The following is a 16,666-nucleotide window of genomic DNA, read 5'->3' on the forward strand; positions in this document are numbered from 1 at the left end:
CAGTATTCATTTTCGGCCATCTTCTTTTGTTTTTGAGTTATAAGCTAAAATTGAAAAAATGGCGATATCGAAAAATATTTATATCTCCGCTAATACTGATGATAGAGCCCTGAAATTAATACATCATACAGGCACTTTTTTACGTAGAATCCAGTGGCGTGCTCGTCTTTTCAAAAGGGTTTTTAACTACGACACTATGACCCAAAGTTATGTTTTTTCAAATGGGTACACTAGATTTCTGTGCCATTTTTTGAAAGCTCAATATATTCTGATTTCAAAAGTATATAACATCGTATGATTTGTACCAATATAAATAATAGAAAATGGTCAAAAACCCTTATTCATCTAAGAGTCTCAATATTTCTATGGTTTCAACTGTTGATGAACACAGAAAAATTGAGCTTCCTATAACAAGAGTAGTGTCCTTCCATCAATCTGATTATTTATATGTTTTTTACTAATTTCTACAAAATTTGAATAATATACATTCATAATAATATAGTGAAATTGTGGATTTGAAAATATATCACAATTCGACAATGTAATCTAACCATGTTGGGGATATGTAAAAATTGCGTATAGTCCCTGTATTTATGTTTATTACTCTATGATTGTTGTCAACTTGGCTGACGATTTTCCGTGTCCAAATTATGAAAGATACCCTTTGTTTTAACGCTACTACTGGTTAAAAGTTATAGTTGGATTTGGGCGAAAGTCGAAAGACCGTAGTTGACAGCTAAGTTCATATTGGCATATAAATTTTGTTGACTAGGGTTGTAAGTTCTCGCTGTATACATGCTTGTTGCTTGGACTTGTTCTTATTGAAAAAGAAATAAATCGAGCTCTCATGGGTAAATCATAATGATAAAAGTAAAAAATTCCTAGAATTGCACGTTTTTTTCAGATTTTACTGGGAGATTTTTATGGCTTTCATATTTTTAACAACAATGATTTACATGCCTTTGTACGGTATCAATGTCTTGAATCCAATGAAAAGAAGCTGGAGCAATACCTATTATCATCTTTTGAATGGAGTATGCATAATTGATATGGTAATCAATTGTTTTACTGGTTATCACGATAAGAATAAGGAGATAGTGGTGCTGAATTTGAAGCTAGTTCTAAGGTATGTTTAATGTTTGACTTCATTATACTGTGTTATCCGTGTAGTGTTCCAGACTTCATAGCCCTGTGGCATATATCAAACAGATCTGTCATTCAAAGCTTTATTAGTTTAGTTGAAGGCAAGGGCGTAGATCTCTTTTTTTCTTAGGGGGGTAATCGAAAAAAGTTTCTTGATGACATTGTTTACTCTATAATGTGAGAAAAAGAGGTTTGATAACGAAGTTTGAACCAAAATACTCTAAATATTTTTTTATTACCAATTCGATTGTTCTTATACTGGGTGTTCCTGAATTGGAATTACGAAGGAAAATGGAAGATTCCTTGGATAATTTCAAAAATAAAATGGCCCATAAACATAAGCCCGCAAACGCTTTGTTTTCGAGATACAGGGTGTTTCTTGTAGTCCTACTGCTTTTTTGTGATGCTTAACCAGTTTGTCGAATCTTTATTAATTTTCGCTACAGAGTTGGTAAATAAATACCAAATCTTATAATTCATGTATTTATCAAGGCGGGCGTTCAGTTCAAAGAATCCTTAAAAAGAATAAGTATCATGCCTACCACATTCAGCTGCACCAGGCGCCTACAGATAGTGATTTTGAAAACCGTCTGAATTTCTGTCACTGGGCAAGTTTTCAAATTGAACAGAACCCTACATTTTTTGAATTTGTTTTATTCAGTAATGAAGCAACCTTCCACAATTCCGGAGCTGTCAATAGGCACAATTTTCACTATTACTCTTTAGAAAATCCAAGAGTTATAAGGGAAATAGACAATCAACAACAAATGAATGTCTGGGGTGCAGTAATCGGCAATCATGCGATAGGCCCACATTTTTTCGAAGGAAATTTAGATAGAGCTGCATATTTGAATTTCATTCCGAACATTCTTCCCGGAATATTAGCAGTGTTACCTACGGAAATACGAAATGAGATATGGTTTCAGCATGATGGAGCACCCGTCCATTATTCTTTTTCTGTGAGGGATTTACTGGACCAACAGTTTCCAAATAGATGGATTGGTAGGGGCGGACCGACAAGATGGCCTGCTAGATCACCAGATCTCACCAAAATGGATTTTTTTTTTGGGGGAAACATAAAGGGAAACTTGTATGATGAAGTTCCAACAACAGCTTCCAATATGCGAGAGAGAATTGTGACTGCTTTCCGAAGCATTACTCCAGCCATGCTGATGAGGGTTAGTGGGTCATTCAACGATCGGATCGCTTTGTGTTCCAGAGAAGGCGGACGACACTTTGAAAATCTCTTAGATCATTAACACAATTTTTCTTTGTCTTTTTCAACGCCCGTTTGTTTTTATATCCAATATTTGAATAACATTTTCCGTTCTGATTTCCTTTTTTCGTGCCTGCAGGACGCAGGAGTGAAAATAGCCCTTTGATTACTTCTGAAAAAATGTAAGGTTTCAAACTGTGTACATCATCATGAAAAGAAATACAGGGTGATATATTTAAAAAACTCGAGAAGAAACAATTTTAAATTATTCATATTTGGACATTGATAACGGACACCCTGTATAAGAGAAGTTGATCATTTAGGAATGATGACCAGGCAAATTCTTAAGTTGAAAGAAATTCTGATCAAATTCATATTTCTAGCGCTTCTTAAAATCGGAAAGGGCTTTTACCGAACTTTTGTTTCGTCGAAAATTTTTTTCTGAATAAGATCCGTACCGTAAGATCCCTAATATTTTGCGTCATGAATAGAGGTATTGAAGAGCATTGAAAATATGCAAAAATATAAGGGGTGTTCCTTTTAAAAAATAACTCATTTGCTCGCTGGAAAGAAATTTAGCGCCAATGAAGAAATAATCGCCCAAACTGAGGCCTACTTTTAAACGACAAATCGTAGTACAAAAATGGTATCGACAAGTTGGAGGATCGCTATAATCGCTGTATCGCCCTCGAAAGCCACTATGTTGAATAATAAAATCGAATTTTGCCAAAAAAAATGTGTTTTACTACCGGGGATTTTCAATTGGCCTGTAATTCAAATCAAGGGAAAAATAATGGGGTCAAGCGATATACTTCATGAGAATCACGAACTTTGAAGTTGAAGTAATCCTATCTGAAACAATTCTTCTTCAGAAAAACAATTGTTTTCGATCGGTAAAACATTCTTACCGTTGTTGGTACACAATATACTATTACACGCATCAATATATTCTCACGAAACTGAACTGAGCGTTTCATTTCAGGCATTACTTTTTCGGCTATTTCATTTTTGATTTCATTGCCACCCTGCCATTGACGCATATCATTGCATTAGCCGGAAGATCATTCCATCAATGGTATTGGACCATTAATCGTTATGTGAGAGTGGTCAGACTTTTTACAGCAATCAAGTATCTGGATAACCTGATGGATGTAAGTTTCTATTATTGTTTCCTTAGAATTTTAAGCTTTTTCGTATGTGATATCATAAGGACATCTAATTTTTCCGAAAAAAATTAAAAAATAGAAGTTGGGAATACGATTGACTGAACTGAACTGACACTACGTGAAAATTAAAATTATTAGGCCTGATAGATTTGTAACGGGTGTTTTTTTTCGAGGTATATAACTTTAAGTTGGCATTACTGTTCAAGATGGCGACCGATTCAACAGCTGTCAAGTGATTTATTCTCAGTTTGGTTTGGCAGACTCACGCCTGAACAATGCTTGCAAATAGTGCAATTTCATTTCGAAAATAATGGTTCTGTGCGGAATACGTATCGCGCACTACGTCCATTTTATTTTGTTTAGCGATGAAGCGCACTTCTGGTTGAATGGCTACGTCAACAAAACAAAACTGCCGCATTTGGAGTGAAGCTAATCCTCAAATGCATGTCGAAACACCGTTACAACCAGAAAAACTGACTGTTTGGTGTGCTTTATGGGCTGGTGGAATCATTGGTCCGTACTTCTTCAAAAACGATGATGGCCAGAACGTTACAGTCAATGGTGATCGGTATAGAGCCATGATTACTAACTTTTTCATTCCTGAATTGAACAACCATGATGTCCAGGAGCTGTGGTTCCAACAATACGGCGCAACATGTCACAAAGCTCGTGTCACAATCGATTTATTGAAAGACACGTTTGGTGACCGCCTAATTTTACGTTTTGGATCTGTGAATTGGCCTCCAAGATCTTGTGATTAAACACCGCTAGACTACTTTCTGCGAGGCTATGTAAAGTCATTGGTCTATGCGGATAAGCCACAAACCCTTGACTATTGGAAGACAACATTCGCCGTGTAATTGCCGATATACGGCCACAAATGTTGGAAAAAGTCATCGAAAATTGGACGTCCAGATTAGACTACATCCGAGCCAGCCGTGGCGGTCATATGCCAGAAATCATATTAAAAATGTAATGCCATAAGATTATCTTGCGGATAAATAAAATTCATGTCAATCGAATAATCCATCGTTATTTTATTGCAATTTAAAGTTCTATAGTTCTAAAAAAAACATCCTTTACATAAAACCTCTTTCTGCAAAACATATCATTCCAATTTATTTTTCAAAAATTATTTTTTAAATTACTTAATTTCGGCTGTACAAATCGGCAACAGCTCCTAGTAGGATAGCGTCTATATGAACAACGAACACTAGTATATTATTTGCTCTTTGTCAAGATAACCAAATATTTTATTTTGTTTCGATTTTCATTTCAAGTTTATGCTCTTCTTTCCCTTTTCCTTGGCTCCTACCCTAAGCTAATGTAGTTATTTTTGTTCATCTAATCAGCAAAATCGATTTTATGTCTTTTTCTATACATTTATAATCTACCGTCCATGTTGCCTTGTGAACCAATACAAACGAATTACTTCAAATTTTAAATATGTATCTATTTGTTTCATTTAGGAAATTGACATTTTTTATTGTCATATAGAAGGTTTGAATATGACATTTTAACGATATTCCATAAAAAATACGCATTGTCACAAATGTTGTATGCCTTGAACAAAGAGGCAAATAAAAAGGATATAAATGGTATAAATATGCTTCTCAAATGAACCACTGAGAACTTAACTGTGGTACGGGTACCTAATCTGTAAGAACTCTTTTAGGGACCTGATAATATCTATAGCGGCATTCACAATGTCACGTTATTAAATAAGTGGTAACAAAATTTTCTATAGGCGTTGATCCAATATGAAGGAGTATCGTTTATCATTCATAATCCCGAAATAGGTGTCAAAATAATTACAGGAAAATGATTGATAGACCTCTGGATCAAATCTCAAGAGGGAACAATACTAATTGAATATGTTCATTCTGAGAATCAACGGAATGGCAATTGTAACCAATGCTTGATGTGAAAAATGAAATTCAAATGGTTCATCATCAATCATTCCCAATTCGAATAACAATGACTTCAAGCTCTTGAGGATAGTGTTGAGAATAAAGCCTCAATTGAATGATATATACATGTTGTGTATTTGCAATGAAACAACTCGGTTGAATTGAACGATTGGATGATACTTGAAATCACTTTTAACTTTAGCTGGTTTTATTTTTTCCCGTCTAGAGGTCACTGATGTGTCTTGGAATGATATTTTCCCAGAATCAATTACAGGAAAAATTATTGCCGTCAAGAAACTCCACGTATCCCTTGGTCATGGGAATTCAGTTGATTTTACGTATATTCGTCCTAAGTTCAATACAGTAAATATTTGTTATCCTACAAAAATGACTTGAAGAAGTTGTTCTGCAGGTATACCTGATGGTTTTATGATATTAACTGTGTCATAAAAGGGTATAATCGATAAAACAGGCAGATTTTGAAAATATTCAATATTTTGCATTTCACCAGAAATCAAGAATATCTAACTAGAGAAACAAAATTTGGGTACGGTTTAAAGCCAAGATCTACAGAGGTAAAAGGTAAAATTATGAAATCTGGAAAAAACAAATTGGCAACGTGAAAATCGAAATTCTAGTATTGATAAAAGGTATCAAACTTGAAAACAAACAACACGAGTATACCTACTGGAGAAATGTGAAAACAAAGAATGTAAACAAAATGTTCCTAAACATAATCAACGTTAGTAGATCGGTCAGTATATTTGAGAAGAACGGGAAGACAAAAAAAAAAGATGAATGGACAAAAAATGCACAGAATAAGAAGATGAATTCTAGTCTAAGTATATATAAAACCGCTTGCACATATACGTCAAACTTTAAACGTAAAATCACAGCCCAAACGGGACCATCTAGAGCAAAAATGACAAGAATAAGACCCCCCTCAAAATCGTCTGGAGATCCCGGGAAAAATCCCAAACCTTCGATTCTCCCCGCGGTTTTCGAGTATACGGGGTGTTTCGGATCATTTTGACATTTCAAGTCCCATATTTCTGTGGTATCTGTGGACAATTTGGCTGTCAGTGTCATGTTAATAATAAATATTCCATTTCGATATATGAAAGTTCTTGAAAAAGTTTGCAGTTTCCAAAATTGTTATTCAATATTTAAATAAATGCCGACAGATAAAATGCAAAGTCTACGGCGAATCAAAAATTCGATAGATATTTGTCAAAATTTGGAAATGAACATTTATATCATCGAATGCATTTTCCTCAATTCAGGTTTGTTTGAAGGGTTTGTATTATTTGGAATTAATTGGATGAATGTTACTTTATTTCAGGAATTTTTCGTTTATTTTCCACAATCTATAAAACTACATTTCCTTTCGTGAGAATTTGAATTTATTGCGACAGAAGATGGAACTACCAAAGAGAACAGAAGCTTCATTCATCAATTCAGTCTTGGATTGGAGTAAAAGTTATGCTACTATGAAACAGTATTAAACAGATAGAAAGACTCCTTATAGATAATTCACAATTGGCTTTATTACTGGAAAAAAAAGAGCCAAGTTAGTCAGATAACAGTCAAAAGTTTCCATGAGTTTTTTGAATATCTAAAATATACACTTTTACGACAGAGGAGTGCAAAAATATAAGTGACCCCGTTTTTGAAGAATTTGAGTGCAGTGCTGTTGAATTTATAATGAATAAGTCAACTCTTTCATACTAATAATTTCAACTATATACCTATACCCTGTTATATTATATTCCGCTCAACTGAAACATGTATTAATAAGCCTTGGAAATTAGAGACTCTCAAACTTATCACCTGATTTCTCAAAAAGGTTTCACCAAGATAAGATATTGTAGGTAATTGCTTATGAGGTAACATAGGCCATGGGTATTTGAAAGGCAAGTCTATTCATTATGTCTCTTTTTAGTTGGTTTATTATAGCTATACTGAATATTTCTAAAAATAACATTCACTTTAGATGTGAATTAATTAAATTTGGACTTATGCATCATATCATATATGACTATGAAATTGAGAAAGACATATTTTTCTAAATTCCATTATAAGTCTTTCGAATAGTACTTTGAAGATATTGATTTCAATGACGTATGGAATATATCAGTTGAAATACTAGTCAAAATGTTACGACAGAAATAAATTTTGAAGGATCATTCAGTATATGAAGAATTTAACATGGCAGTCACTTTCGAAATTGGTATCAATTTTCCAGCAATTCAATGAAGGTGAAATACTTTAAAAAGCAACTATTTATTGAAAATTTCCATGTCATGAATGAATGATCAAATTTTTATAAAAATGTTGATACCTACCTATTTGTTCACTAAAGTTTCCAATCTTTTAATCGTTATAGGAATAGGTGCTATATGGCCATTTCAAAAATGCTATCCTACTGATTTATTCATTGCTTTTCATTTTGGTAAGAATTAAATTATTCATTGATTCAGATCCAAAGTTAACATTTGAAAAAATCAAGTCAATGTAGTTATTGACCCATATGGGTCAATAGTATTGGCCGATACAATTTTAGTACCGATTTCAAATACTCAGTTCCTTTTGACTGAAGTAAAAATTGAACAATTATCTTTGTATCTTGAAATGAATTTTGCACTTTTCCAGTGTTCAACAATGAGATCATTATTGAATTGACTCAAGAAATTAACAGAGTATGCTATATCAGGACTAGTTAATACTGCTGAAGATATTAATAAACCTATTAATTTCTTATATGGTTCATCATTACAACTCTCTTTTGTTGAATCAAAATTCAATTTAGTTTTCACATGTTCACAATCAGACATGTTGAATTATTGCAATACATATTTGAAGAATATAATCGATAGCTTTACTACCTTTTCCATAATTTCTAGTAATATTCATCCCTAATCATTTTTTAGCTTCCCCTAATTTCTTTATCATAAAATTTTCTATCAGAAAATTCATTCAGAATTAACATTAGTTAAAACAAAAAAGTCATTCATGTACAATGCAACAATAGTAAGCCAGTTATTTTTTGATTTATGTAAATACTATGATCAATTGTTGATCTTTTGAAACTTTTATCTATCAAAATTTTATTTACTATATAGGACATAAATTGCCCTGTTTAATTCACTTCTGAGTAAAACCCAGAGCCACAAGTCTCGTTCTATAACATAGCATCAATACAATCTTCAGATACTAAAAAACTCCTTAGTTCGTCAGGAATTTCCAATAGGTCCTTCAAATTGTTCAATTATATTGTATTTCTTCACAAAATATGGAATAGAAGAATAATTTGCTGCTCAACTGAAAAATGTATTGATAAACCTTGGAAATGAGGGACTTCTTATAACCTGATTTCTCAGATATGGGTATCCGAAAGGTAGATCTATTATTCATTCTGCCTCTTTTCAGTTTGTTTATTACAGCTATACTGAATATTCCTAAAACAACATTTCACTGTAGGTCTTTTCATAGATCTTATCGAATGATTATGTAAATTCAATATTTGTCAAAACTGAAAATAAACATTGAATGCAGTTTCTTTATTTCAGGTAGTATTTCTATTGACTGATAATAACTCTCACATTTTGATTATGCATTTTTCCCAAATTTTTTAAATAAGAAAGAAATTGCCATTTCTAGAGAAATGAGAATTTCAGATTTCAAAATGTCTCATTTCTCCAAAAATGACTAATTACTACTTCAAATATATACACCCTATATAATAGTTGATCAAATATTGTGTATTTCTTTACAAATTAGTTAATAATTTGAAGCTTTAATCTCAATTTTCAGACTTGAATTGGTCCAACATCTCTAGATATTTCTAATTGATATTCCACAAATAAAAATCCTGTATAATTATCCATCCAAATCCTGTATAATAATCCATCTTCTGAAAAGAAAAACAGGTGAATGTTTACTATATAGAATTAATTTTGATAATGATTCAAAAGTGATGAAATTTTGCTTACTTTCTAATTTTGGGTATTAGATCACGAATCCGGTGACATAAATTCCTCAATCCTGCTGGTTTTTTTTTTTTTAATTTGTAAAATTGGCTTGATGAAGGTGAGGTTATCCACATTAATAGCTAGTTTTCTTGTATTTTATCAACTGATTCTCGTTAGAAATGATTAATTAATCACATTTCAAGCTTTTCCCTAAAAAAAAAATGGCTTTTTCTCGTCAAAAACTACTATTTTATTCATTGTTTACATCCGGTGGCGGCAATTATGTTCAATACGTAACGTCTGTCAAATGCCAAATAATCTGCAACGTTGCCAGTATGCCCAGATCTTCTTGATGGGATCGGTCTTTACTTGGTAGAAATTCATATTAATAAATTGTTTGAGATTATGACGTATTATAAAACTGTATGGAAACTCATAACATGACAAGTTTACAGGGTGGCCACTTTTTTAATGGGATTGTATTGGTAACTTTTAAACCATAAGAGTTAGAAAGTCGGTCAAATGGAAAAAAAGTTGCATGCATAGAAGCATTATTATTGAGATAAAAGAAAAGTAAATTATGTCATTTTGATTTTTCTTTTTTTCCCCCTTTATTTCAAATATCATCAAAAAATGTCACAGGAGTTTTTTATTCGACAGTAAATTATCCTCAATTTGACGTAATCAGATTTCGTTTCCAACGTTTCGTACTCTCTGGGACACCCTCAACCTCAATTTTTTCAATACGGACCTGCATATTTTATGACATTTTTCGAAATAACTTTTAACGCTGAATTCAACGATATATCATTCAAAGTAGATTTTCAGGTGATTTTGACCCTTATCCAATTTTCTTTGGGTCGGATCTGTATTACCTTTATTCAGTTTAATTGGCAACATGCAATATGCAATAAATTTCGATAAGAAAGTCAACTTACCCATCTTGAACTAAATGGAACATATTAGAATCAAAGCAAGAAACCAGTATACTGGTTTCTTGGTTCTTCTTTTATAATAATCATTTAAATATTTCAATTCATAATAATTAAACGAAAGTATCATTTAACGAAAGAAAAATCAGATGATTATTCGAAAGTAAATGAAAATTAATGAAGTAAGTGTTTGAAATGTCCACCATTTTGTAAAATAGGTACACTTTACGGTTCTGGAACCCATACTTCTTATACATTTGCTTGTTTGGTCTCCTTGAATACCTTTCGAAACATTCTCAATTTTCTCGCGAGGTATCACTATTGTTGTATTTGTCATTTGTTCCGTTGAAACAAATTACAGAATCGAACTTTATTTTGAGATCATTACGATATAATTTGTGCAAGGCTTGGTATTCAAATTTGAAATCATTGTATTCGCGTCTGTTGACTATTTTATTAACAGCAGTTTTTGAAAAATTCCATTCACTGGCCACAGTTCTCGATTTTTTTCTGGGTTCGATTGAATTTGGGTCAGAACATTGATATCGTTAATAAACTTATTTTTTCTTACATACACACCATTAAATTTGGATGAGGGTCAAAATCATCTGAAAATCAACTTTGAATGACATTGTGTGATATATCGTTGAATTCAGCGTTAAAAGTTATTTCGAAAAATGTCATAAAATATGCAGGTCCGTATTGAAAAAAATGAGGTTGAGGGTGTCCCAGAGAGTTCGAAACGCTGGATACGAAATCTGAATACGTCAAATTGAGGATAATTTACTGTCGAATAAAAAATTCATGTAACATTTTTTGATAATATTTTAAATAAAGTGGGAAAAAAAGAAAAATCAAAATGACATAATTTACTTTTTTTATGATATCTCAATAACCGGCCCTGATAATCTCGATTTGTTTGAACTGCTTTATAATGCTTCTATGCATGCAATTTTTTCTGCATTTGACCGACCTTCTAACTCTTATGGCTTAAAAGCTACCAATACAAACCCATTAAAAAAGTGGCCACCCTGTAGACTTGTCTTGTTTGGTTTCCGAAATAGTTATTTAGTAATCTTCCATTCAACTCTTTCTTAGTACCTATCCTCTCAATTAATTTTTACTTTAATCTTTAATAACAGTAATTAATGATTTTTCAATACTTTCAATCGGTTTGTCAATCAGAAATGCTTGACTGTGTAGAAATAGCGTATAAAGTTCTAATAAAGAGTCAAAAAAAATCGGTTACAGCTTTTAAGGCCTTTTTTTCAGCTAAGAAATTTTTTTTCAATGGCACCCATAGCTTCAGCAAGCGTTCAATAGCTAGAACTAGTGAAAGCCATCGAATTCTAGAATAAGAAAGAACATTGCTGTAAGTTGTTTCTGCATACTCACGAAAACCTTTCATATCGAAAAATATTTGAAAATTTTAAGACCAATAGAATGCACAGAAATTAAAATCATATCGGCGGAAGTGGAAGCAGTATTGTGAAGTCTATGCGCTGGACAACCGATAGTTTCATTGTCGAATTAAAAAAAAACTCGCCTTTATTTTACTTCGAAGTAAGTACCGCACTGACAGCGAAAATATTTTATATGGAAATATTAAGGTACTCTAAGGATTCAATATAAAATAAAGTGATTGCATAAGACTATTTTTTTGAACAATTTTAATAATTTTATTTTCAATCCTTCGGTTTCTGAAAAATAATGTTTGAGCAACGGAAACAGCATTTCAGATTTATGATTACTGGAATCCGTTGAGATTCCATGAAAACAAATTTTGTCTCACCTACACTATATAAGGAAATATGAATCTCATAACGGTCAAATTACTGACCGGGACAATTGAATAACTAACCGGGACACGGGGACTCAATGGTCCAAACCGGGACATGTCCCGGCGTACCGGGACGTATGGCAGCTAATCGTGAATAACTTTATGATGCAGATACAAATCGACTAACATGTCGATGGCGTTATGTTCACAAATACCTAAACTTATTGTGTGACATCTACGTTATATTTATTTCTACTACCACTTACCGTTACAGCCATCTATTGCAAAACGGCGCGCCGTTGCCGCGGCGGAAGCAAAGTTGTACGCCTTATATAAATATTCATATGAATATCTAAATATAAATATTTTTGAGAGGTTAGGCTTGATATCGGTGTAATATGGGATTTGGTCCCATAGAAAAACTCGAAGCCCAAAATGGCGAACCCCCTCAAAATTTAAGGCTAGGACCGCCCTTGATTTGTCATCATGAAAAGTTAGGATTTGCATCAAATATTTTCATGTGAGCAAGGGCGAAACGGTATATTCTAGGAAAAAAATCATATAGAATTCCAACCTAGAACCAGCATAGTATACCGAGTGAATCGTCTGAAATCAGCTAACGATACAAGGTTTCGGAAAAAAAGCTTTTATTTTCTAGCCGGATACCCAGTGAAGGATCTACCGGCATAGTGACGGGGTCCAAGGGGCGGAGCCCCTTCGGCGAGCAGAGCGAGTTATGAGATAAAATGAAATTATATTGTTTCTATCATTATTTTTCGTCGGCAAAGGGTTTTGAAAGAAGAGGTTTTATTTTGATAATAAAAAAAAGTATTTATATTTCAAGAGAAATCAATGTTTTATTTCATTGTAGAGACGAATGCCATTAATAATGGATAACGATATTTACTAAGAAACCACCAAGGCTACGGTTGCAGCAGCATATCTTTTTCAAGAAATTTTCCATGACCAATTCGCACTTTTGGGGCTGTATGTCATCGATAACTTCCCGAATTTCAGCTTCAAGGTCTTGTTTTTATTATATCGCATTGTCATGGATCTTATAGTTCACGTGACGCCAAAGAAAACAGTCTGAAGGTGTTAAATCTAAAGATCTCGGTGGCCAATAGTGATCACTTCTTTGAGAAATAACAGGGCCACGAAACTCTTTTCGGAAAATTGCGATTGTTTCATTTCTTGTGTGACTCGTAACGCCGCCTTGTTGGAAAAAAGACCTTCACATTTCTGACCATAAAAAATCATCACTAAAGATGATTTTTCGACGAAAATAGGGATCATTTTCATGCATTTCAAGAACGCAATCAGCGAAGATACGACGTTGTTGGTGATCGACCAGCTCTTGTTCTTGCCTCAATAGTGAAGACCGACGAGGATTCGACAAACCTGAGTTTTCGTCAACAGCACTCTATTCTCAGTTGTTCTTGAGCGACGCAAACGGTTTAGATTCTTCACATCACTAATTTGTCCCAACAGCTCAATATTCCCAATTGTCCCAAGTGTCTCAACACTTGGGACAATTGGGTATATATAATCAGAGCCTCAAATGCATTAATTCTGCTTATTAACGTAGACTCCAAAGTGAAAATGGGCTCATCACTGAAAATGTTTTCTCGAGAAAATCCATATCATTTTTATGCAATTCAAGGACCCAATCATTGAAGATACGTGTTGCTGGTAATCGACCGACTTGAGGTTTTGTGTTAACTGATTTTTAAAAGCCTTAGGAGGGGTTTATACCACGTGACTTCCTCGTGATCTGCCAAAGTTCAACTGCTCCTGTCTCTTCAGCGATTTTGAGATTTCACCACTTTTCAAGTCGAGTAAAGCAATTTCAAGCGTTCCTCTGATTTACCGTCTTTTCTACTACATGCAAGAATTCAAAATACGTTTTTAACTTTTTATTTCTAATTTCATGAAAACCGCATTTTCAGTTTTCGATAAAACTTTTTGTATATTATTGTTATGTCAAAATTCATTGAAAAAATGAATGTTTGTTAGAAGAGTAATGTCATGCATATATTTATTTTTCAAAAAAAAAAAAAATTAATTCCTTTTTTTATTTCGAAAAAAATTATAAAAAAGTACTTCCAATGACGAACTTTTTAAAATGAATAATAGTGAAAACCTAATATAAATCGATGTTGTTTAGCGTAAAAGAAAGCGTACTAATTTTAGAATTTATACCGACAGCTAAAATTTTGTCACCATTTTCACTGTCACCCATGTCACTATTACTGACCGATAAGTTGCTTCACGACGACCCAAAGGTGATTTTGTTATGCGAACTGTGACTACAACATTTTCCTACAACATTTTCACCATTTTTGTAGTGAATTTAAACAATTTCATTGCGTTGTTGAAGCGTGTATCGTTCCATTTTTGATAACGGCGTAATTTTCACTTGTCCAATGCCAAAAGAAAGTTTTGACAGCTGCCCAGATAACGAGTTATCTCATTGGAGAACCTTTTATATTGTCTATTATCTGTCGAAATGAGATCTTATTGGATAACCCTTCACTTAATTAATTCCTTCATTTATTGATGTTCATTAAATGTCTAAATCTGAGTGATGATTCGGTCGTCAATTACTTGTAATAATTGTACCAGTGATGTCTCAGGAACTCAGGTTAGAGCTCCTATATGAAAAGTAAAGTGCCAACTGAAATACTTCAACACATATGCAGGTATTCACTTTGGGATAAAAAATTATTGAACCGCCTCGTATGAAGTTGAAAAAAAGGCACTCCAATCATTTACCTCATTAGCCACAGATAATCGTTCCGTTTTAAAATGAGACACACATAATTTGAAACTTGATTATCCTTCAAGTATCAACGAAGTGACACATCTCAACGCATTTAAGGGGTATATTTTCAGTTTACTTTCATCATAGTCCGGGAGCCAGTAACAGATATACATGACCAAGTTCCTCTCAAACGGTAATTAGTAGAATGCATCAGGTAATAGTAATAAAAAGCCTCGTGAACGTCAGCTGCGACTCTGCTGGGGGGATAGCAGCGGCAGCCCCCCAAACACGAAGAAAAAAAAAATTCAGTCATTTCCTCTCAACTGAAAATTTGTCAAATTGTAGCTAACCCAATATGTAGACGAAAAAATACAATCAGCTGGCTATAGCATGGTGGATTATACGTCAGCTGGTGCCTCAAACATGAAAAAAAATATTTTCAATGACAGCTCTGACAGCGACTCTGATAATGAATCAGAGAGTGCCACACTCGCGAGAAAAGGACTTTCGCCACATGTTGCACAATAATATTTAGGTACTTCCACTCTCTGATTCAGTATCAGAGTCGCTGTCAGAGCTGTCATTGAAAATTTAATTTTTTTTTCATGTTTGAGGCACCAGCTGACGTATAATAAACTATGCTATAGCCAGCTGATTGTATTTTTTCGTCTAGATATTGGATTAGCTACAATTTGACAAATTTTCAGTTGGGAGGAAGTGACTGAATGTATTTTTTTTTTCTGCGTGTTTGGGGGGCTGTCGCCGCTCTCCCCCCAACCGAGTCGTAGCTGACGTTCACGAGGCTTTTTATTACTATTATCTGATGCATCTCACCAAGTATCTTTCGAGAGGAAATAATCAACCAAATTTGCACCTGACTCCCGGACTATCACCGAACTGCTTCGCGATAAGTTGAAAAAAAAACCACTTCACCCATTAACTTCATTAACCACAGATAATCAAGTTGGAGAACCATAAGAGGATACTCCTAAACCGGTTGATGGTTTTCACCATCTTCATCGAATATGCGACCTATTTCGCCTTCCTGAGCAAATTGTGGATAGTGAGCGGCCTGTATTTGTGGTCTCTCAACTACAGCATCTTCGTGAAATTGATGTACTGCAGTCTGAGGACGGTGTTCCTCATCAAACCGCACCATTACGGCCTGGAGACCACCAGGATCTTTATCATATTTCATCAGTTCATTCTGTTGCATTGCGGTAATTTGATGAACGCTTTTCTTCTGGGTAAGATGACCTACTTAAGTATTCTAAGGAATTATATAGTTTAATGAATTCCGGATGACTCAGTGACTCAATTATTATAGAGGGTGTTTCAAAATTTAGTATCAAGATTTCAGAGGCTTATTTATCAGGTCAAAATGAGACTTTTTTCCGATAACTTCATACCTCTTTCAGTTTTCGAGATATTAAAAATTAATGTTTGAATAAAGTTTGTTCAGTTTCTTATTTTTGAGTAATGTTCAGGAAATATCAATGAAATGCAAAGAATTACAAAAAATGAGTTTAATTTCCTCTATGACGATCGCAGTAGAAATTACAGCAGACAAAAAATTTATGATCAAAATAATAATTCATTTCATAAGTTAGAATTCACCAACGGCGTACTACAAGAAGATGTATGGGGAAAAAAGGACTTGAGCCTCGGCTTGACTCCTGAAATAATATCTTTCTGTAGCTTGTTACAATCACTCGGCATACTGGAACACTGGATGATTTGAACTCTAAAACGTAACCTTTATTTCGAATGTGATCTTGATATCT

General features: G+C 33.7%; 1 protein-coding gene across 1 annotated transcript in view; it reads left to right on the forward strand.

The window, feature by feature from the left end:
- The window catches only part of LOC123682569 (potassium/sodium hyperpolarization-activated cyclic nucleotide-gated channel 1-like), a 34,448-nt gene that overhangs the window by 1,719 nt on the left and 16,063 nt on the right, over positions 1–16,666 (forward strand). The window contains exons 2-4 of the mRNA XM_045621277.1: positions 905–1,126; positions 3,342–3,510; positions 15,838–16,129. Of these exons, the coding sequence (XP_045477233.1) occupies positions 905–1,126; positions 3,342–3,510; positions 15,838–16,129 (683 nt within the window). The remainder of the gene's footprint in view (positions 1–904; positions 1,127–3,341; positions 3,511–15,837; positions 16,130–16,666) is intronic.

Source organism: Harmonia axyridis, chromosome 6 (genome assembly GCF_914767665.1).
Source record: "Harmonia axyridis chromosome 6, icHarAxyr1.1, whole genome shotgun sequence".
In the NCBI taxonomy this organism is placed as follows: domain Eukaryota; kingdom Metazoa; phylum Arthropoda; class Insecta; order Coleoptera; family Coccinellidae; genus Harmonia; species Harmonia axyridis.